At 42.1% G+C, this 24,111-nt stretch overlaps 1 protein-coding gene across 4 annotated transcripts in view; it reads right to left on the bottom strand.

Moving 5' to 3' along the window:
- The window catches only part of ASTN2 (astrotactin 2), an 873,140-nt gene that overhangs the window by 482,919 nt on the left and 366,110 nt on the right, over positions 1-24,111 (bottom strand). For all 4 annotated transcript variants that reach the window (XM_027034940.2, XM_027034941.2, XM_027034944.2 and 1 more), the window contains one exon: positions 5,536-5,703. In XM_027034940.2, the coding sequence (XP_026890741.1) occupies positions 5,536-5,703 (168 nt within the window). The remainder of the gene's footprint in view (positions 1-5,535; positions 5,704-24,111) is intronic.

The raw sequence follows: 24,111 nt of genomic DNA, 5'->3' as shown, positions 1-24,111 counted from the left end.
ACTAAAGCTTTAAGGCATGATGAGCAATGATTGGACTCTATGACTTTGTTTGGCCCTACTCAAGGAAGGAGAAGCTTACTGAAGGAAGGCAAAGCCACTTTTGACAGATTTAAGGCCTGAATATGTACAGGAGTTAGGGGTTTAGTTTTGCCATGACTTCCCTCATAGTCTAATTCCTGATAGAAAGCAAAGGAGGGGAGGCCTACCTATTGCCATGAACAATTAGATGGTTCCCCAAAACAATTGGACAGATGTGGAAAGTCATTTCCCCTTTTCTCATAAAGTCTTACTAATACCTTTAGTGGTTCTCAGAATCTTCAGGTCCTTATCTTTCTCTGAGTTCTCTTCATCTTACCTTTCCAACTTCATCACCTGCGTCTCACCTAGTTCTCCTCCTCCACTTACTATGCAGTATATTCTCCGGATGCCAGCACAGATATACTGCTTTCTCATTCCTGGAATAATTTTAAACTTTCTTCCTCTTGATTTCAATCATTAAAATCCCTCTGTTAAGGGACCCTTCCTATTCATACTCCCTACTGATTCTACAAGGTTCAGATAAAAGGTCATGCACTCCATGATGTATCTCCTGAAATCCCCATCTAAAATACATTTTTCCCTTTTCTCCAGTCATGAGCTACTTTGTTAATGCCTGTTCTTGATTTATCCCACATTGTGTCTTTTATAATAGCTATATATGGGCATATTATTTTTATCCCTGTGAAAATGTGAAATCCATGAAGGCAGGAACATTGTCCAATTTGTCTGTGATTTCCCATAGCACTTAACACACGAGACTTATGAGTTGTGGAATTAAGAAAATCTTGCTTGAATTGAATCTAACAAATTGCAATAAATTTTTCAAAATGGGTGTGAGTCAAGCCCCATGAAAATATATTCAGGGATCTTATGTTCCCATTTCCACTCCTCACCGGTAGATAGTCCCATCTGTTTATGCCTTGAATGACTTGTAAGAGTAAGGTTCTTTGCTGGACATGGTGGTGAGAAGGATACAGGAGTAAATGAGATACAGTCCCTGGCTTTAAGGAGCTTCCATTTTAACAGGGCAGGCGTTTCCAAACAATAACTCAAGTTTTAATCAGATATTTAGTCAACAGAGAACTCTGATGATACTGTAGAAGTCATCCATTCTACCAGGAGGAAAGAAAAGGTCATCAGTGAATAGGATTTTACAAGGTCGATGATTAAAGAATGCAAGACACTTCAGGTAGAAGGAGGGGCCTGAACTCTAGTTATAAGGTAAAACTTGGCATGGCGTGTTTGGGAGGACTATAGAGAAGATGAACAGGGTGTAGGCTGCAAGGAGAGTGTTCTTGGGGATGTGGCTGAATGGGAGGATGAGGCCAAAGCCTTCCAGCTTGTCTGGCTGTGAGATGGTTCCTGGTGACCCAATTTCTCTAGAGCTGGAAGATATTTAATCTGAGCTCATAGGTAAGTGGATATGGAGGAAGAGACTAAAAACTGGTGTATAAAATTGTTTCACAGAGCATATAAATGTCCTTCCTTCCTTCATCCTTTCATGATTTTCTGTGTGCCAATTATACGTCAGCATTAGGCCAGGCTTGAAGGATACAGAGATAACCAAGACACATGCTTTGAATCCCCCCCTCCTCAGACCCTAACAAAGCTTATGGTCTGGGGATAGACCCAGACAAGGAAAGAACAATGGCTGTGCACAGGGATGAGAACTATGACACAGGGACCTATGAGAGCAGAAAGGAGGACTCCTTAATCTGGTGAGGGGTTTGGACTGAATGGAATGGAAATAAAATAATAATAATAATAATAATAATAATAATAATAATAATAATAATAAAAACAACCCCTGGTCTCCCAGTAAAAGAGGGAGAAAGATATTTCCAGAAGGAGGGAATAGTCCATCAAAGGAATGTAGGCATGAGAGGGTATGGTGCCTTCAGGGAATTGCAGGGATCAGTATATCTAAAGCCCAGGGCAGGTGGCACACAGGCAGAAAATAAAGTGCCAGATGTGAGCATGGCTTTGTCAGATAAATAAATTAACATATATGGCAACTAGGACTTATATTGTTTGTGTAGAAAATGAGAGGACTATTTGGGAGGGAAAGTGTTTAGAGCCTTGGTGCACCAAAGAGAGTCCTTGGCCAGAAGCCTCAGCAGTAGTTGGTAGCTTTTTAGAAATGTAGGATCTTAAAGTCACAGTAGACCTACAGAGGCTCAAGAAGCAATGGTTAAGAGCTCATTCCCCCAAGTTTGAATCCTGGCTCTCTATCTGCTGGCTGTGTGACTTTGATCCTCTCACCTTTCTTCTCTGGCATCAATACTGTCAGTGATAAAGTTGAGAAGGTCAACGCAATGGATTCTTGTAGCATTTTCAGCTCTACAGTATATGTGTGTGTATGTGTGTGTGCAATTCCAGGGGATACTGGTGGGAGAACTGATCATTTCTAAAACTGCCTAGCACGTGCTTACTCCCTGGATGACCCACTGTTTGGAATTATGCCCTCAAGCTTACAGCTAACAGAAAAGATCATCAGAAACCATGACCTTGCACCTGAAGGCAGATCCGATGGGAAGGCAGATCCGATGGGAAGCCAGAAGGTCAGACCCTCAGGCACTGTGCTAGCTGTGGCTTCATAGAGGGAGGCAAGGGAGGAGATACCTTCTGTTCTCTTCTACCAATAGTCTTGCCTGCTTTTTAAGGAAAGAAAAGGAAAAAGAAGAAGAAAAAGAAAAAGAAAAAGAAACAAGAAACAGAAACATACAAAGAAAAAAAAAAAAGAATGTGCAGGACCAGATCCAGAGGCACATCATTTCACAAGGGCGTTCCTTGCTGTTGGATGAGGATAATCGAGTGTGTGGATGTGTGGATGTGTGTACGTGTGTGTGTGTGTGTGTGTGTGTGTGTGTGTGTGTGTGTATGGTGGGAGTAAAGGGGTACTGCTTAGGGTGATAGTGCCTTAAAGCCTAAATGTTTTAATTAAGAGAAAGAAGATTCAGCTGTCTGGTCAAATGATACACTAAAGCTGCATTGCATTTTCCAAATAGCTTCCCCAATAGGCCTATGTAAAAGCTACAAAAATGCGTCTAAACAGACTTCCAACTAAAGGATAAGAGGGGATCGTGGTTAGAAAGCCAAATCCTTGCCCAACCCTGCAGCAACTCAAGGGTTAGCCTGGAGAAGCCCTCTCTTCACTCCTGAACTGTTGCCCCATGGAGCAGTGGGAGAGAACCGAGATAGAGCACACCTTTGACCTGGGCCACTGAGAGCCCTCAGCCCTGCACAGAGGTGGCCGCATGGGCATTGTGCAATGGACTTTCCAAGCAAGATGGCCAGGCTCTTGTTAACGAAGAAGAAATGAAGTTCCAGAGAGACTACACCAATGTAAGTCATAGGGAAGAGCAAAGGCCTGGGAGCTAGAACAGCTTCATGTCTAACTTGCTTTGGGACCTTGCCAACTCTTTTCTCTCCAACTTCTATTTCCCAGTTTGTGGACATTAATAACCACCACTTATTGAACAACAAGTAGGAATAAGATATTATCTATGTACTAATCATTTACTATAAAGAAGACCCTGTCTCCTAGGTTTAAATATCATAGGTATGCTATTGACTCATACATTTCTATCTCCAGCTAAAACTTCTTTGAATTTGACTTCCGGACATCAATGCCTGTCTTCTATCTCTACTTGATGTTTACTAGTCATCTTGAACTTACATCCAAAACAGTACCCTTAATCCTCCTCACCTCAATCCTGACCCTCCCACAGCATCCTCTGACTCAATAAAAGAGAAGTCCATTCATCCCACTGTTCGGACTGAACCCTTTGGAATCATCTTTGACCCCTCTCTGCTTCTCACCTTTCAGACCCAATTACAAGGACTGTCAAATCTACCCTCTAAATAGGTCCAGAATTTGACCATCTTTCCCCCTTACCTCTGTGGGCCAAGCCACTGCTAACGCTTGCCTATATTAGAATAATAGTGCCCTTGAATGCCAAGTCAATTTGCCACGCACCAGCCAGAGTACTTCTGTTAAAATCCAGGCCACATCATGTCACTCCTTTGGCTCAGAATCCTCCAGTGACATCTCACCTCGCTCAGAGTAAAATCTAAAGTCCTTGTCATCCTCTGTAAGTCCCTGAAGCCGCCCCGCCCAACCTTCTGCTTTTCAAATTTTCCTTCTACTCCTCTCCTCTCTCAACTCCATCTAACCACACCATTCTTCCTATTGAACCAATGGCAACATCCCTGAACTCCTGCTGCAGCGTGCTGGCCCTTGTCGTTGCCTCTATCTAGAATACCGGTCCCCCAGATAGTCACATGGCTTCCATCATCTTAGCTTCAGGGTGCCCACTCAAATGTCCTCTTCTCAGAGAAGCTTCCCTGACCACTGCATATAATAACAGCTCCACCCCCACTCCCAGCTTAGCATCCCATATGCTGTGTGCTCCCCCCCAGCATGCATCATCACCTGACAGAGCACATATATTTTCCTGTTTGTCTGTTGTAGCACTGTCCTACAGAACTTTCTGCAGGGGTGGTAATGTTCTACATCTGAGTTGTCCAAGAGGTAGCCATTAGTCACACGTAGCTTGAAATATGGCTAATGTGACTGGGGAAATGAATGCTTACTTTATTTAATTCCACTTAGTTTAAATAGCGACGTGCGGCTAGTGGCTACCTTGTTAGTGCAGATTTAATGTATCCTTGGAATATAAACTTAATTAGGGCAGAGATTACACCTATTTTGTTCACTGCTATATCTTCAGTGCCTAGGAAGATGTCTGCCCTGTGGAATGAATGAGTAAATGAATTTACGAGAGGCTTTCCATGTATTATCTCATTTAATCCTAACAACAGTCTTGTGGGTTAGATGCTGTTTTTATTCTCTGGTACTCAGAGAGAGGAAGTATTTTCTAAAGAACACCCAGCTAGTGTGTACCCTATGATCAATATCTCCCCACTTAAGAACATGGGGATCTATCTAATGTACAACATAGTGAACAGTTAAAGTGGTTTTATATACTTGAAAGTTGCTACACAAAAGTTATCACCGCAAAAAGAATGGTATATGAAGTGACGGGGGTGTTAGTGAGTCTGAAGGTGGTAATCATTTCACGGTATATATGTGCATTATTAAATCATGGCATTGTTCACCTTAAACTTATACAATGTTATATGTCAATTTCATTTCAGTAAAGCTGGAAAAAATGACAAAGAACATCCAGCTAGTAAGGGGTAGATAGGATCTGAGCTCAGGGATGCTAGATGATGTTCAGACACCTTGCTTTGAAATTGGACCAGATGTTGTCTGTGGTCCTTTCTCCTTCTGGGATTCTATGGTTTTATGGAACTTTCTCCCTTGCCAGGTGATGGCAGCGTATAGTTTAATGGCCAATGGAACTGATGGGCCTTCATGTAAAATCCCTTGTCAATGGCTCAAGAGCCATGATTCTTCAAGTAGAAGGGGTGTAGACCATCTTTTGGCCCATATCCTCCCTCCCTCTATCCCCAGCCTAACCCATGGCTCACCAGTGTCTGGGTCGCAGAGCTGCTCACAGGCATCTGTCGTCCTCTGTCCGCAGAGGTCTCTCACCCATGGGGAGGTGGCGTTGATCTGGTAATACAGGGACAGCTTGGCCGGGTTTAACCAGTCTGAGACATCCAGGTAGCTCCCTTCACTCACCACAAAGCTGCTCCCTGCAGGTGAACAGAGAGAAAGACAGCTACTTTCTCCCTGCTTTTAGGATACAGACATAGATGTGTCCTGCTGTTGATGCTGCAGGCCGAGAACACAGACAGGTACATACAAGCCATCTCCCCACCCCAGGACCCTGTTCTTACTTGACCACCGGCATTTACAGAGCATTTATAGCGTGCTTATCACAATATGAGCAGCCAGTAGAGACACACAAATCAGACACAGAGACAGTTCAGCCTAGTGGTTAGGAGTTGGGCCCTGAGAACTCATAGAGACTTAGGTGCAAATCAAGAATCTACCCTTACCTGCCATTGACTTTGGGAAAGGCACTCAATGCCTCTGGGCCTTGGTTACATCATCTGTAAATAGGAATATTAATGGAACCCACCTCACTGTTAGAAAAATGGAATAAATTAATGTAGACAAAATGCTATGCTTAGCTAGGGCCTGACTTGTCCTAGTAAAGAATCCTTAAATATTAAAATTTAAAAGCAAAAAAAAAAAAAGTGCTAACGTCCCTGTCACTCAGGTACCTCCCCACCCCCCACACTGAAAAGGGGTCATTAATGCCCACAGGGGCCAGGTGTGTGATATTAATGGGAGAGACTAGCAGAGTAGCTTCTTGGCCTCCTGGCCTAGATTTTGTTTTTTATTCTATTAGGGAGAGAAAGAGAGAGGGAATAGAGAGAGTACAGAATAGAAAACCCAGATATAAACTCACAATTAGAGAGGGAGATGGGGGGAAAAAGAGAAATTCAAAGAAATCAGTGGCACGTCTAAGAAAAAAAACCACACTTGTGCAATGGAAAATTCCTTAATGTTGGGGAACAATGGAGTTTGGGGTGAACTGACAGTTCGGGTTCTATCAGACTGGAGTAGCTGCAGGCCCACTCCAGCCAACTCTTGCCAAAATGGGTCTATGAGCGAGTAGTCCAAGAATGTCAGGTTTTCTTCAGGCAGGGTCCAAAAATTCAGATTTTAATTGTAATCAAGCAATTTGGCAATAATGACTTAAATTTGTTCTTAAAAAACTTATGTAGGTCCGACAAAAGACTCTAGCTTTGCAATCTATGCTCTAAAATATTCCTTTTAACGTATATAGGTGCACACAAATACATATACCTCTACACAGGCATACATACATACCTGAATGCATACATACACATACACACATATACATAAATAAACACACGCACACACATATTCCTTGGGAGCAGGGAACAGAAGCCTGTTCAGGGTGGCTGCATATTGGGTATATGTGGTGAGTGTATACATATAAAAATAGAGCAAAGGTGTCTCACATCATTAGACAACAAGAAGGAATAAAAGGCATTCAAATTGGCAAGGAGGAAGTAAGAGTTTTACTATTTACAGATGACATGATACTATATACAGAAAATCCTAAAAATAATCCACAAAAAAACTACGGGAACTCATAAATGAATTCAGTGAAGTCACAGGATACAAAATCAATATACTGAAATCTGTTCCATTCCTATACACTGATAATGAAGCAGCAGAAAGTGAAATTAAGAAAGCAATCCCATTTATAATTGCACCCCAACCAATAAAAGATCTGCAAATAAACTTAATCAAAGAGGGGAAAGACCCATATCCTGAAAACTCTAAAACATTAATGAAAGAAATTCAAGATGATACAAAGAAATGGAAAGAAAGTCCATGTTCATGTGTTGGAAGAACAAATATTGTTAAAGTGTCTATTATTCTACAGATTTAATGTAATCCCAATCAAAATACCAACAGCATTTTTCGCAGAACTGGAAGAATAACCCTAAAATCTGTATGGAAGCACAAAAGACCCATGCCAAAGCAATGGTGAAAAAGACAAACAAAACTGGAGTCATCACAACGCCAGACTTCAACTTATATTACAAAGCTTTAGTAATCAAAACCATATGGTACCAGCATGAAAACAGACATATGGACCAACAGCACAGAACTGAAAACCCAGATATAAACCCGCAATTATACGGTCAATTAATCTTTGACAAAGGGGGAAAGAATATACAATGGGAAAAAGGCAGCTTCTTCAACAAATGATATTGGAAAAACTGGACAGCTACATGCAGAAGCATGAAACTGGCCCACTTTTTTACACGATACACAAAAATAAACTAAAAATGGATTGAAGACCAAAATATGAGACCTGAAACCATAAAAATCTTAGAAGAGAGCACAGATAGTAATTTCTCTGGCATCAGCTGTAGCAATGTTTTTCTAGATATGTCTCCTGAGGCAAAAGAAATAAAAGCAAAAATAAACTATCGGGACTAAATCAAAATAAACAGCTTCTGCACAACAAAGGAAAAAATCAACGAAACTAAAAGGCAACCTACTGAATGGGAAAACATATTGGCAAATGACATATCCAATAAAGGGTCAGTATCCAAAATATATAAAGAACTTATACAACTCAACACCAAAAAATGAATAATCTAATTTAAAAATGGGCAGAAGACATGAACAGACATTTTTCCAAAGAAGACATACAAATAGGCAACAGACACATGAAAAGATGCTCAATATCCCTCATCATCAGGAAAATGCAAATCAAAACTATGGTAAGTTTTCACCTTACACCAGTCAGAATTGCTAAAATCAACACAAGAAACGACAAGTGTTGGAAAGGATATGGAGATACGGGAACTCTCTTATACTGTTGGAATGCAAACTGGTGCAGCCACTCTGGAAAACAGTATGGAGTAGTATGGAGTGCCCTCAAACAGTTAAAAATAAAATTACCTTATGATTCAGCAATCACACTACTGTGTATTTATCCAAAGAATACAAAAAACACTAATTCAAAGGGATACATTCACCCTGATATTTATTGCAACGTTATTGGCAAGAGCCTAACTATGGAAGCAGCCCAAGTGTCCATCCATAGATGAATGGATAGCTAAGATGTGTTGGTAGGGCGACAAGGGTGGCTCAGTCGGTTAAGAATCCGACTCTTGATTTCAGCTCAAGTCACGATCTCATGCCCCCATGAGTTTGAGCCCCGCATCAGGTTTCATGCTGACAGTGTGGAGACTTCTTGAGATTCTCTCTCTCTCTCACTCTCTCTCTCTCTGTCCTGCCATGAGTGCGCGCTCCCTCTCTCTCTCTCTCTCTCTCTTTCTCTCAAAATAAATAAGAATAAACTTTTAAAAATGTGGTATATAGTATACGATGGAATATTACTCAGACATAAAAAAGAATGATATCTTGCCATTTGCAATGACATGGATGGAGGAGGAGAATATAACACTAAGTGAAATAAGTCAGAGAGAGACAAATACCATATGACTTCACTCATATGTGGAATTTAAGAAACAAAACAAACCAACAAAGAAAAAGAGAGAGAGAAAAACAAGAAACTCTCACCTATCGAGAACAAACTGATGGTAATCAGAAGGGAAATGGTGGGTGACATAAGTGATGGAGATTAAGAGTACCCTTATCATGATGAGCACTTAGTCATGCATGGAAGTGCTGAATCACTCACTATATTGTACAACTGAAACTAACAGAACAGTGTATGTTAACTATACTGAAATTAAAATTAAAAAGAAACAATACATGAAAAAAAGAAAACATAGATAAAATTTCCATTAAAAAAAAAATACAGCACAGGTCGAATTTCATAGGGGGAAAGAAAAACCAAAAAGTTCAAGTAGGACCAAGCTCCACCACGCTGGACTTGGAGAGCAGTTCTAGATTTATAACAGATCTACAGACCTCAGCAGCAGGAGATCTTAAATTGTTTCACAATTAACATGACTCAGCTTCTTTCCCTGCATTTGCTTCCCTCTACCTCACGATCAACCAACAAAAGCTTTCCATGTATGCAATTTAAATTTTCCAAAGAGGGACCCAGTTACTGGGCATCATTTGGGTTTAGCGAGAACCTCTCTGCCAGGTCACAAAAGACCTTGCTGGCTGACTGCAATGATTGTGCTCCTCTCGGCCCTGGTGTCCAGCTGTGGTCCAATGGGCAATGGCCAGTGATGCAGGATCACATCAGACCATACCTGAATGCCTCGAGGATCTACAATTCCCTGAGGGCATGGCAGGCAACGTTATCCTCTCTAACTCACACAGAGGATATGATTTCTATCATCTTATAGAATGAGTTCTTCAGTAGAAGTACAGTGGACAATGTGATTTGGGGTGATGATGAAAGAGGGATTCTATGAGAAAACCATAAGGGATAGATAGCATCAGGCTCAGAGATAAGGAAATGACCACATTTGAAGTCGGCCTTAGAATCCTTGGCAACTAAAGGAAAAAAAAAAGGAAAAGAAAGAAAAAAGTCTGCTGGATTCCATATTTCAAATTTCTGGCAAGGAAAGATATGCAAATCTATCTGCAAAGCCATATTTTCCCCTCTGGAACTAAGCCTGAGCAGAAACATGTCACATGGGTCCCTGTGCAAGGCACCGAACATCAGTATCAACCACAGATTTTTCTTTTAAAAAGCACAGTCATGCTGTTTAAATGGGTAATTCTTGTATTTATTCTCACTAAAGACTGAGGGATGGATATTGAATTGTGTCCCAGGGCTGAGTTTGGCTAATCCCACTACTTCAGGGAAACTACACGGTGCAGCCATACAGAGAATAGAGTCAGCAATCCGTGGATTCAGATCTTCACTCTGGGCAAATCCTCCATCACTTCACATGAAAAATGTGGTTCCTAATATAAAGACTAAATGAGACAATGCATGTATCTTAGGTCTGGTTTACCAGAAATGAGGCTCAAAGGCAAAGACTGACATGCAGGAAGTTTACTGGGTGCTGCTTGTAAGGAAATGACCAAATGGCATTGAGAGTGAGCAGAGGGAGAAGTCAAATAGTGATGCCGTTGCAGCAAAGACCCCAGGGCTGATCCCAGAGGGACGTTCTGGGGCTGGGATGGTCCTTCACAGTTGTCCCAAATCAAGACAACGTATCAGGTCTTTGTACCCTCACTTTAACCAGTCATAGGCTGCGGGCTATCTTTGGGGGAGGGGCACGGACTTGGATGAAGTGGTCCTTTTCCATGAAGGACATTTCTCCAAGAAAGGCTCAGAGCAAGTGGTCAGCCACCAACATTCCTGGAAGCTGGGGGAATAGTGCCTATGTTCTAACAACAGATTTGGTCATGGCATTAGTACATCCACTACAATATGTGATGTCCCTAGCACATTGTGAAATCTCAACTAACAAGAGTGATTTTAGTTTTTATTTGAATTTCTTATAAACCTGGACGCTCCAAATCCAATACTGGTTTATCAGATCTCTCTTAAATATGGGGAAATAAGAGTCTCTTTGAAAGACAATGACTCAAAAGCAGGTTATCTTCAACTTCTTTAAAAAGGTACTCTACCAAAGTATACTGTTGTTGTTGTTTTAATGTTTATTTATTTTTGAGAGACAGAGAGAGAGCATGAGTGGGGGGCGGGGGGCAGAGAGAGAGGGAGACATAGAATCTTAAGCAGGCTCCAGGCTCCGAGCTGTCAGCACAGAGCCCGATGTGGGGCTCGAACCCACAAATGGTGAGATCATGACCTGGGCTGAAGTCGACGCTTAACCGACTGAGCCACCCAGATGCCCCTATAATGTTGGTTTAATGGCAGAAGGAAGTTACTATCCTTTGAATGAGTGTGTTACACATCCTGTTCACTTAATTCTTACAACAGACCTATGGGGGTATGTATTCCCCCCATTTGACAGAAGGACAGCACAAGTTCAGACAGAAACTAAGTTACCTGAAATTATAAGTAATAAGTGGCCCAAGTAGAAAGTGACTCTAGGTATTTCAGCATCCAAAGCTGGGACATACCCATTATTCCAGGCTGGCATGAGAGCTGGGCTTTGATTCAGTATTAGGCAGAGTTTCCCTCTTCCATGATTTCATTTCTCCTCTGATAGTCTATGCATCCCTCTGTAGAGTGTATCCTAGAGTGCTGGAAGTCTTTTGCCTTTTCTGATTGACAGTGATTTCGTACAGGGAAGAGGTCATGACTCATTAGTCCTTATCAATGCAGCCCTCAGCAGAATGCCTGGCATATATTAGGAGTTTGGAGAATGTCTGTTGAATGAATTAATGAAATCACAGTCCCATGCTTGGAAGGAATTTCAACTAACTTCAGCATGGGATTGTGAAGCAGGAATGCCTCCACATGGATCCCAAAGGGTTTTTGTTTGTTTTTTGTTTTTATCCTGTGAGAGCCAGAGTACAAGATGAGCCCTTCAGTGTCTCCCTCGCCCCAAATCAATCAAGGTTCTTGAGTTCTCATTTGCCCCATGGGCTTGTGATGTAGATGATTAAAGTAGAGATGCTGGAGGGGTTCAGTGTGAAGGAGGAAGGACATGTGGCAGGGAGATGTCACATCAGATAGTGAAAGGAAGTAACTGCACAAAATGTAATTTCAAGACTTAATCCATGTGTTCATTTAACCAACATTTATTAAGCCCCTCCTTGCATAAGAAATGGATACCAAGAAAGATAAATGGGCGGAATCTGTCAAGAAAATTACAGATTAGCAAGGGAGATCAAATGTGTGCACAGATGGATATAATACCTCCTACAGTGTTGGGAGAGCTGCATGACAAGGATGGGCATCTTTGAGGATAAGTGGAAGGAAAAAAGGGTGTTGTAGAGGAATCATTGAAGAGTTGGCCTTTAAGCTAGATTTTGAAGGATACCAAGGAGAACAAACTTGGCAAAAGTTGAGGTGGCATCTGCCCCTCAAGGCTCACCTTCAGATCTGCCTTATGCTCCTTAAGAGGAGATTAAGATCTCTCTCATACATACAAGCCATTCTACTCAACTGGAAGCTATATATGCCATATTATAGGTTTACTCATTCATCCATATATTTATTCATTTAATAAATAAATCACCTACCATGTGCTGGACCCTGTCTCATCCTCTGGATGAGTAAAATATGGCATCTGTCTACAGAGAGCTTATAGTCCAGGAAGGGAGTTCACAAATAGCAAATCTAAGGCAAAGCAGGATTTAAAAAAAAAAAAATTCCTCTTCCTTATTCTCCCATCTAGATTGTACATTTCTTGAAAGTAGAGACTATGCCTTATCTAACTCTGCAATCACCACAGTGCTTAGGGTATAGTGGAGGTTCAGAAGATGTTGGGGAGTGTATGTGTGTGAGAGAGACTAAGAGGAGAGAGGGAGAGAGAGAGAGAGAGAGAGAGAGAGAGAGAGAGAATGAATGCATGCAAACATGCACAGTGAGGCCAAAGAGTGGCAAGCAGCTCTCTCTGGGTAAGTTCTAGCATTACTTTGAGAACAGATATATAGAAAAGGAATAGAAATGCATTTTTCTGTGTGTCTCACACATCTCTAGTTTTCCAATGGACCCTGTTTTATTTTCTTGGCTTTGGACCAAAAGTACCCCCATTTTTCTGGGCACTCTGAGAATCCTCTTTGTGCTCAAATCAATCTCCCCAGAGCAGTGACTCTGGAATGAATCTTTGCCAAAATCTCATCTTCAAAATGTCATGTTTCCTTATTTTTAAATATATATATATATATTTTTTTTTTCTCCCACTGGCTTGTGGGAATATACATCATCTAATTAGCCAAATGGATTTTCAGTTCAGCCCAATCGTTTCCTTATCTAGCATCTGAAGCTCAGCGTTGCTCAGGGGACTGAACGGGCACGGAGGTCCTCATTAACTCTGATCTTCAATTACATTGATTATAAGCCTGCTTCTGTAATTGTGCAGCATAGATCAGAGGTGAGCTGGGGAGCTCAGGCCACTCGGTAGTGTTCTATGAAAAGCCAGAGGCATATCGGCCCCTAAAGAAACAGAACGCTACAGATGAGAACTAAAAATACCACGGAAGGAGGTATCACCAGACAAAATTGCCTGGCGAGCCGGACGACAGCTGCAAATCCCTTTCATTATACCTCGAATCATGAGACAGACCTCTGAGAACCATGGATAGAAAATTTCAAAAGAAGGCTCTGGTCACAGTGGTGAATGAGAAGCAGGGAAAGGAAAGGTTGTATGGTGGAAAGGTGGTCTTCACAAATGAAGCTGAGGGAATTTTCTGGCCAAAAGTACATGGCTCTTTTTTTTCCCCCTTCTCATTCTTTGGGTACAAAATAATTAAAGGTTTCTTTCCTGATGTTACAGCATGTATTCATTCCCATGATGATCTCATCTGTCAGGGTCTCAGACTTGGGAGAAAACGTCTTTGGGGAGCATAGGATAAGAAAACAAAAACAAAAAGAAAAAACAAGATGAAGAAGTGAGCCACCCACCTTCAGCTCAACAGACCCATGAAGAGTGCACCCACACCCACCTCTCTCCCCTGTGCAGAGAGCCCCCAAGTTAGGCTTGAATACATTCCACCACTTGTCATTGACTGAAAGCCATTTCAGGAGTGAGTGACCAAACTCTGCAAACGGGGGGTTAGATGCATCAGCCACGTTTCTCTGTGCTGTCGCCCCCTGGTCTTCTTCCAGCTCTCTTCCCTTCTGTTGCATTCTTCCCCCTCGCCTGGCATCAACGTCAACCCATTCCTCTGTACGTTCTATGTGTCATGGGCTGATCTACGGCGTCCCCAAATTTCACATGTTGAAAGTCCTAACGCCCCGTACCTCTGAGTATCCTTGTATTGGGGGCTGGGGTCTTTAAAGAGGTAATTAAGGTTAAATGAGGTCATTAGGTTGGGGCCCTAATCCAGTAGGACTGATGTCTTTATAAGAAGAGGAGACGAGGCCACAAACACAGAAGGACGACCATGTGAAGACCCAGGGAAAAGCTGGCCATCTACAGGCCAAGGAGAGACCTCCTCAGAAGAGGACCTTTTGGCCAACAACTTGATATCAACTTCTGGCCTCGAGAACTATGGGGAAATAAATTTCTGTTGTTTAAGCCACGCAGTCTGTGGTACTGTGTTATAGCAGTCCTGGAAACTATTGTACTATCTCTGTCTTATATGACAACAACTACCTCTTTAAAATTTTTTTCAATGTTTATTTAGTTTTGAGAGGGGGGAGTAGGGAGGGAAGGGGGAAGGGGCAGAGAGAGAGGGAGACACAGAATTGGAGGCAGGCTCCAGGCTCTGAGCTGTCAGCACAGAGCCTGACATGGGGCTCAAACTCACGGACCGCAAGATTATGACCTGAGTGGAAGTCAGACACTCAACCGACTGAGCCACCCAGACGCCCCTCACAGCAACTGCCTCTTAACACTTGCATTTGCCCCATTTATTAACCTTTATTTTTGTCACAGATTCCCATGTATCACTTTCCAGAATAAAGTTCTCAAATGCATAAAATATATTGCATAGCATTACAAAGGAAACCAATAGTGGAAACACCCTAGTCTGAGCTACGCTAAGCTATTTCCATCCGTTCCACAGATGCCCAGTATGCTACCTGACCTGCTTCCAAACACTTGAACATCATTGGATGGACAAGGAGTGGCAGCCAGACTATAATGAATATTCAATCCCGCTGAAGTATGTGAATGAGATGCAAATGACAGAGAAGAAAACTAAGAAAACATGGAGAAGAAGTCCCACTGGCTATTTTAAAAAGGGCTGGCCTCTTTCTTTTTGTTCAAATACTAATTTTTAAAAACTCTCTGAAGAAGATAGAAACTTGGTTAAAATTAGAATTGTCTTAGAACAATCACACAATAGAGCATAATTTTATGAAGCTAAGTTACATATTTAATTTTAAAGAGGGTTAGAAAATTTTGAGTTCCTTTTTTTCATTATCACCTGCTAAGGAACCTTTTTCAACACACTTTTCCTCAACCACTCCCAACTCATGAAGTTTTAATACCACAGATATACTCTGTATGTATGAATATGTACTATGCTTTTGATGTACATAAAAAAGAGTAAAAGGAGGTCCTCCTGCCCCCAGAATCAATTTTAATGTCTTTGGAGGTATTATTATCCTCACTGAGAATGGATGCTACAGTTACAGATAAACTTAGGGTTAAGAAAAGCAAGGGATAGGGGCACCTGGGTGGCTCAGTTGGTTTAGTGTCCAACTTTGGCTCAAGTCATGATCTCATGGTTTGTGGGTTCAAGCCCCTGCATCAGGCTCTGTGCTGACAGGCTCTGTCCTGGAGCCTGCTTTGGATTCTGTGTCTCCTTCTCTCTCTGCTCCTTCCCCACTCACTCTCTGTCTCTGTCTTTCAAAAATAAGTAAAATGTAAAAAAAAAAAAAATTTTAAATAAAAAAAAAAAGAAAGAAAAAGGATGTGCCCAAGATCTCACTGGGATTAGTGAAATATCTACAACTAGCACAAGGGAGGTGAGGATCAGAGAAAGGAACAGACTTTCCCAGGGACACAGAGCTGGAAAGCGTTGGGAATGGGCCAGAGCCCAAGTGCGGTGACCCAAGTACTCAGAGTTTGTCCCAGTATTCCACACTGACAACCAAGAATAGATCCCATGACGGTGAGCTGTCTCAAGGCTAAAGCTCCCTCACTGGGAGTGTGAAATGGTAATAACTTTGAGAGGTCCATTCATGGAAGAACATCAAAGAACTCATCACCAAACATCCCTTTAAAGGAACCATGGAGATGGACAGGCTACTGGTATTTTGAGTGTTCTATGTTCGAAAAAGAGTTATTTCCAAACAAAGCTGCATGAAAGCCTGGTTTTCTTTCCCCAAATGGAGTTTTGCTTGATTGTCTCCAGGCAATTGTGTTTCTGTTTTCTGTCTTTCTCACTTCAGATTGTCATCAAAGTCTGCCTAAAAGAGATTGCCACCAAATTCCACATGACTTTATGTACCACTGCCTTGCTTCAAAGTTGAGTTAGAGGTGTCTGAGTCTGGACAAAAGAGGTTTGAAGAATTGAAATTTCAAAAAAAAATTATTTTTCTCTCCATGGATATAACAATTTGGTACCAAGCTAGGCAGCAAGGTTTGAAAAGAACAAAGTCGTGAAAAATGCTTCCTGTTTTCCTTTAGGTTATTTATTTTTTTTTAAGAACTGGGATTAAAGATTGAAGACAACCATTTGATTGAAGGCAACTGTTTGCTTTTAATTTAAAATTTATTTTTTTCCTTCCTTTTCTTCCTTTTTTTTTTTTAAACTTTCTTGATGACTTCACTGGGGATATATGCATCAAGCCCAATCTCAATGTTGGAATTCTTTTTTATCTAAGATCAGTGCTTCTTGAATGAACATGGTGGACAGTTGCTCCCAAAACTCAAGGGTCCTCTGGCTCTGATTTGCTAACACAGTAGCACCCTATTGTGCATAAGGGATACATTCCAAGGCCCCCTGTGGATGCCTGATACCACAGATGATACCAAACTCTGCATATACTATGTTTTTTCATATACATACATATTTAAGATAAAATTTAATTTATACACTAGGCAGAGTAAGAGATTAACAATAACTAATAATAAAATAGAACAGTAATAATGTACTGTAATAAAATTTATCCCTCTCTAAATATCTCACCTTACTGTACTCACTCTTCTTGTGATGATGTGAGTGGATAAAATGCTCACGTGATGAGATGGTGTAAGGTAAATAAACACAGACACGTGACATGGCATTAGGCTACTACTGACCTTCTGATGTATCATCTGCTTTTGGACTGTGATTGACTGCACGTAACTTCAACCTCGGAAAGTGAAAGTACAGAAAAGGGGGCCCACTGTGTTAAAAAATTTCCTTCTTTATCAGCTGCTCAAGTAAGACAGGAGTTCAGATGGGAGGCAAGGGCTAGACTACAGGGTGAAACAGGTATGGTTTAAATCCTAGTCCAGCTACTGACCTGCTGGGTGGCCCCGGAACAGATCATTTGATCTTGGTTAAGTCTTCTCTGTTTCCTTATCTGCACAATGGAAATGCTTACTTCATAGAGATTCCATGACCATTAAATAAAATGATAATTCTATGAATAATTGGACCCTATGTAGATGGTACCCTCTGGAGCTGTGCTCCATGGTGGTTATGCCCAGGACATAGACAATAGTTTCATTTTTATTTTATTTAGTTATTTTTTAATGTTTATTTTTGATGGAGAGAGAGAGAGAGAGAGAGAGAGAGAGAAAGCATAAGCAGGGAAGGGGCAGAAGAGAGACAGAATTTGAAGTAGGCTCCAGGCTCTGAGCTGTCAGCACAGATTCCGATGTGGGGCTCGAACCCACAAGCCATGAGACTATGACCTGAGCTGAAATCTGATGCTTAACCGGCTGAGTCACCCAGGCACCCCAATAGTTTCATTTTTAAAACCAATGTGCACCTTTCTCTTGCCTGCCCAACCAAGGAGCCCATTTCCCTGTGCTGAGCCATGGCTTGTCCCAGTAGCACCTCCAATTTTCACAATATCCCGGGGTGAACTGGGTAAGACAGGAAATGAGGGTTACAACTTTAAGATGTGTGGCAGGAGTGAAGTGTAGAGGGCTGAGAAGAATGCCCTGAACATATCAGTTTCAATAAAACCATCATGAAAATACTATGTGTGGTTGAGATAGGACTGGCTGATGGAATGAACAAATGAATGAACGGACCATGTGGCTTTACAGATTCACCAGCCTAACTTTGTGGCTTACCTGCCCTGCTCCCCCTTCTTCGGTGATGTACCCCTTTCTATGGCACACCCTTCTTTCTGCCTCTCCCAAAGAGCCTGCACAAACGTCAGGGGCTGTTTGGCAAAGATGGCTCACAACTGCGAGCGCTAAGAATAACCATATTAGCAATTCCTCCCGGATCTGTTTCATTACTACACTGCGGGTTCGATGCCAACCGACCAAATTAGGCCCAAGCACCTGCCTGCTTTCATGTCTCTCACTGTCAGTGTGTGTGCATGTGTCCCTCCCTCTCTAGGTCTCTGGCCTTCTATTCTCTTCACTTTTGTCTAGAAATAAATTCAGTGGGAAAAGCACAAGGTCCCAGACCTCAGAACTGGCAAACCTGGATTCAACAAGTGCCCTCACCACTTATTATTTGAATGACCTCAGGAAATGCTTTATATTTTTTTTCTCAGCTTCCTCATCAAAAAGGGAATGCATACCACTTACCTGGCAGCATTCACAGGAATATTAAATGCGACCGCGTGTATACCTGGCTTCTTGGATGTGCTTACCAAATGGGAGATTTTGCTGCTGCGGCTGTTGTTAATCTAATTGATCCCAGAAATAATTCTGGAGGGCAGGTGTTACTTTTAGTCCCATTTCACAGACAAGAAGACTCCAGCTGAAGGAGGTTAAAGGTATATGTCCTCAGTTATACATCAAGAAAGTTGGTAATTCCAAACTAGAACTCATTACAGAGCTCTGTCTCTAATACCAGGCTGCCTCCTTCCCATTCCTCTCCCTGTTATAAGTGTGTGTGTGCACACACACACGTATACATGCATGTGTGCATACATGCATGTGTGTGAATGTGTGTGTATGTATTTGGCTTCTGTCAATATTCATCTCTGGTTATTTCTCTAAGTACTCAGCTTCCCATGGGGGTGACTGAAACATAAATCAGACCATGTTGAGAGTGTGTGAGAGAGAAATGGCAGGAGAAGGTGACATAATATTGTAATTCAATACTTAATATCTCCGAAGACATGTCATACATCCTCATGGCATTTCCAGAAGATATTTTCTGGAAACTGGACAATAATTCACATTAATGCGAAGCCTAAATCTAATTGTTTTATGAGGCTACAAAGGACTACATAGGATAAAGCCTCCAAAAATGTTGAGGCTTTAACAGTCATGTTGATGGAACAGATTTCACTGTCTGGCACAGATGAGAACAGCTGCCTAGATATATAACATTGGTACCTGGAGCACGATAACAAAGGAAATGTGCGGCTTAGCCACACCGTAATGTTCACTGCCATGAGCCCTCCGCCAGCCAAACCCTGCTATGAGTTATGGGAAAGATAAAGAGAGAAAGGATAAGATTTTGAGGGCTGAAGGAAGGTCTTGAGGCTTCAACAGGCCACAGGATGGCGGGGACCCACATTTCTGGTATACGACATGTGAAGGGTGAGTTATTTCAATCTGTTCCCAGAGGGAGATGTGGGGCTTGAGGGAGCCAGGCTCCGGAGCCAGATAGGATGGGTGGGAGCCCAATCCTGCCATTTATTAGCCGGCTTCTGCCCATTACCTGACCTTGTGAGCCTACGGGTTCCTATTCCATCAAATGGGGATGACAGCACCTGCCACATAACTCCTGTGTATAAAGGCACATTGAGATATCCATGGTTGATGAGGAAAGCAAGGGGGGCAAGCATATGTAGGACCTTATCTCAGGTATCAAACAAACAAACAGCAACTCAGGGTGTGTGTGTGTGTGTGTGTGTGTGTGTGTGTGTGTGTGTGTGTGTAGTAAAATTTCTGGAAGGATATACACAAAAAAAGGCATCCACCCAACAGACCAGAACTAGGAGTATGAAAGAGGGCATCTTTAGTATTTTCTTCATCCAATCCTGTTGCTGCTGCTACTATTATTACTACTGATATTATTACCACTACCATCAGTATTAATACCAGCTACTTCAGAAGGTTTGGGAGGAATAAAGGATAGACTATATATAAAGTTGTAATATTGAGTCCAACACATAGTAGGTAACCAAAATGTGCCCATTCTTTCTTTGTCCGTGGCAACAAAGGACTATGCTTTCCCTGCCTTGGAACAGAAAGAGCCACTGGATGACGGGCCGGCAGCAGTTGACCGGATGTAGCCATTCTTCCCTCCCTTCCTAGCCCACTCCCCTTGACTTCGCAGAAGTTGTTCCCATATCCCAGACACCCTCCTCACCATACCGATCCTCCTAGGTCCAGCCAAAGGCACGCCCTTCTTTCCCTTGTCCTCTCACGTGGAAGTGACATGTCCTTCTTCTGCCCCGAATGCCCTGGCCTCTGTACCTCTCTCCTTACATCACCTTACATCAGTGTCGCCGCTAATGCCACGTGAATTCGGCACACGCTTACTGAGTACCTCCCCATCCATGTGACCAGGGTTGGAGCATACTGATATTTTATCCACTGCAGGACAGAGTGCGCTTTCTGAGAGACCACCCATGTCTAACATATTTTCAAATTACTGTTTCTCAGCCCAGTGTTGGGCACTTAGTGGGTGATCAGAAAACATTCTGAGTGGATGGACAGATGAAGTGAGAAATGGTGCTTTCTATTTGAAGAACATTACCCTACATGTTACCAAATGGAAAGAAAAGAAAGAAACCATACAGTTCTACAAACCCACTCTCCAATGGTACTTCAAATTTCACTCGAGACTCACTAATGAGCCTTAGCGGCGGGCAATTTTTGTTTAGCATGTAAGGTGCTGTGCGACACCTTTACAACCAATATCTGACTTGATCCTCAAGCAAGAAATATTGGGAGATTTTGGAGTCAGACAGATCTTCTTCAGCAGCTGTGTGAGTATGGGCAAATTTATTATTACCCTTGTTGGGACTCAGTTTCCTTATTAGAAAAAAAAAAGAGGAAAATAATAGTTACTGCCTCTAGGATTATTGTCAGGAATAAGTAAGGTAATGGATATCAAATATTTTTTAGAGTGGTTGGCATTCAATTGTACTACTGTATAGGCACATATGTTTTATGGAATTCTCATCATTCCCATGGCACAAATGAAGACGCTGAAAGCAGTAAGGGCATTTCTTGCTTGAGTTACATACAACTATTTAACGACCAACCCGGGACTGAGTCCAGATGTCCAGACTCTGGGTGTTGGGCTTCATTTACTGTCACTTTGCTTCTCAGCAGGCTGGTTATTGCACTGAAGTCTGAATGTATTTATCCATACATTCAACAAATGTTTATTGAGTGCCATACGTACCTCGGCCCTGGTTGTAAGAACTGGACATTTAGCAGGGAGGAAAAAAGAGTGCACTTGGCTGTAGAGAGTGCACTCAATGTTGAGTAGATGAACATTGAACAGGTAAATGCACCAACACTTACATAACTACAAATAAAAAGAAGAGCCGTGGATTAAGAAACAGGCTGCTGTGAGTACCTAAATGTGTGTGTGTGTGTGTGTGTGTGTGTGTGTGTGTGTGTGCGCGCGCGCGCGCGTGTGTGTGTGTTTTGGGGTGGAAGAGGGAGGGTGGTGATATCAGTGAAATAATGTTCCTTGCAAAGAAAATAAGACATGTGAAGTTTCTGAGATAGAAAATCGGTTAGATTCCGTTTCAGTCTGAACTCACATTAGCAAACGAGGCTAGCTAAACCCGGGGATTCGTGGGACACTGGGCACGTGTTTATGTGGTTTCCTCTCAAACTTAATTGTCCTTTCTGGAGTGCTAAATATTTGAAAGAGCATAGTAAAATACCCAAACCATGATTTGGTGAACCCAAACCAGACCCCACAGTGCAGCCTCACAGTTTACACCTCAGGAATGGGCATTAGCAGAGGCCACATAAAAGACCAAATGTAAAGGGATGCCTGGGTGGCACAGTCAGTTGGGCATCCGACTTCACCTCAGGTCATGATCTCACGGTTCGTGAGTTTGAGCCTTGCATCGGGCTCTGTGCTGACGGCTCAGAGCCTGGAACCTGCTTCGGATTCTGTGTCTCCCTCTCTCTCTGCCCCTCCCCCACTCACACTCAGTCTCTCTCTCTCTCTCTCTCTCTCTCTCTCTCTCTCTCTCTCTCTCTCAAAAATAAAGATTAAAAAAAAAGACCAAATATCGAACTAAAATCATTTCACTTTTGCAAAGGACTAGACAATTTTCTACATTTTTGTTGTTAAGTTCATTTAGATGATGCAGCCCTTCTGTCTCTTTACAGACAGCGTGTCTGGTACAGTGTTTAAGGGCAGGCATAGGGAGCCAGGCGATCAAGTATTCACACTGTGGCCCTGCCAGCAACTAACCAAGTCAAATTGGTCCAGTTAAATAGGCCTTGGTTCCTCAGCTATAAAATGGTGGATAATAATCTCATAGGAATGTGGAAGGTAATATATGTAAATTAAATTTCTGTTGTTTCAAATTACTCAGCTTTAATGTAAATGAGGTAATACACGTAAAGTACTTAAAATAGTACCTGGTATGTAATAAATGCTTAATAAGTGTTAGCTACTCTTACACTATTTCTACCTAAATATATTTGATGATCCCATTGTGAAATACAAGAGAATGCAGCCTCGTTCAAATACAGTTTGGCAAAAACAAACACAATAACCCAGGCTCCTGCTTAAATAACATATTAGCTCTGGATATAACAGTGTAAACAAAAGCTCATTCTGTGACTCATTTCTATTTTCTTAATTGCCTGCTCTTGCTCTGGACCTCAGCCAGGAGTCAGTCTTTAGCCGTGCCATGGATATACACATATCAAATTGTGCGTGTGCATAAACAAGAACACACAGGTCCTGGTGCTTCTGAGGGCTGCAAAGAAATGGCATTAGAAGTGAGTGATTTGAAACAACTGAAATTTAATTAAAAACAAAATTAAAAGTTGTTCCAAGCCCAGTGCTCCAGCCAGCAAGACTCAGAGGAAATTAGTAAGTGGTACTAATAGTCGGATCCAATTCACAAACCTCTATGAAGAGATAGTCAGAGGGAAAAAAAGATGCATACTCTTTAGATGAAACAATTAAAGATCACTTCTGAGAAATAATCATGAACAGTATCCCAGGGCAAAAAGGAATATTATTAGCTGGTGTGTTCCTTTTTGACTTTCTCATTTCCATTACAGGAAAGTGCCCTGAAATTCCCCAAGTAGCATCTTCTATGGCAACAGATAAGGATACTGATTTTGAAAACCAGACTAATATGAGTGGGCGGTGGGGCAGATTCCTTTTAAAGAGTAATTGTCACCCGCTGCCTGACATTCCTCTTTACCAATTCATCCACCTTTTAAATTTTCAAGAACTCTGGTTGCTTAGTAAAATTCCAATCCCCTTCAAATTACAGATCTCAAACCACGAGCTAACAAGTGTTGGCTGGAAATTGGGGACTGGGTTCCAAGACGATTAAATGAGCTGGTTTCTGGGGTGCCATTATGGATGGTGTCAGAGTGGGCAGTGAGGCTGTGCTGGTGGCAGAGCAGAGAAGTAAGTCCAAGAGAGACGTGGATCTGTCCCTGCTTTTCAGTGCAGCACAGAGACAGACAGACAGACAGACAGAAGCAAAAACCAAGTCAGGAACCATGAAGATACAGGAAATGAGCTGAAGGCAATAAAAGAGGTGGGGTGCGAGAAGTCAGGGAGAGAAGTAACCGGAGATGGGTAGCTGAAACTTTCTGCGAGTGTGAACTGGCTGGAAGAAGGGTGGCCCCGCTGAATTTAAACACCCAAAGTCAGGGCACATAGCAAATGCCCCTGAACAAAACAACACTCATCAGAGCCCTACTTTGCTGAACATCTTGTTGCCAGTGGAAAAGCGACAAGAATGCCTATCCATAGAAGATCTGGTTCCTGCTCTCCTCTGCAAC

The sequence above is a fragment of the Acinonyx jubatus genome, chromosome D4, assembly GCF_027475565.1.
Source record: "Acinonyx jubatus isolate Ajub_Pintada_27869175 chromosome D4, VMU_Ajub_asm_v1.0, whole genome shotgun sequence".
Classification (NCBI taxonomy): domain Eukaryota; kingdom Metazoa; phylum Chordata; class Mammalia; order Carnivora; family Felidae; genus Acinonyx; species Acinonyx jubatus.
The sequence above is the reverse complement of the archived record's forward strand: the minus strand, read 5'-3'. Positions and strand labels throughout refer to the sequence as shown.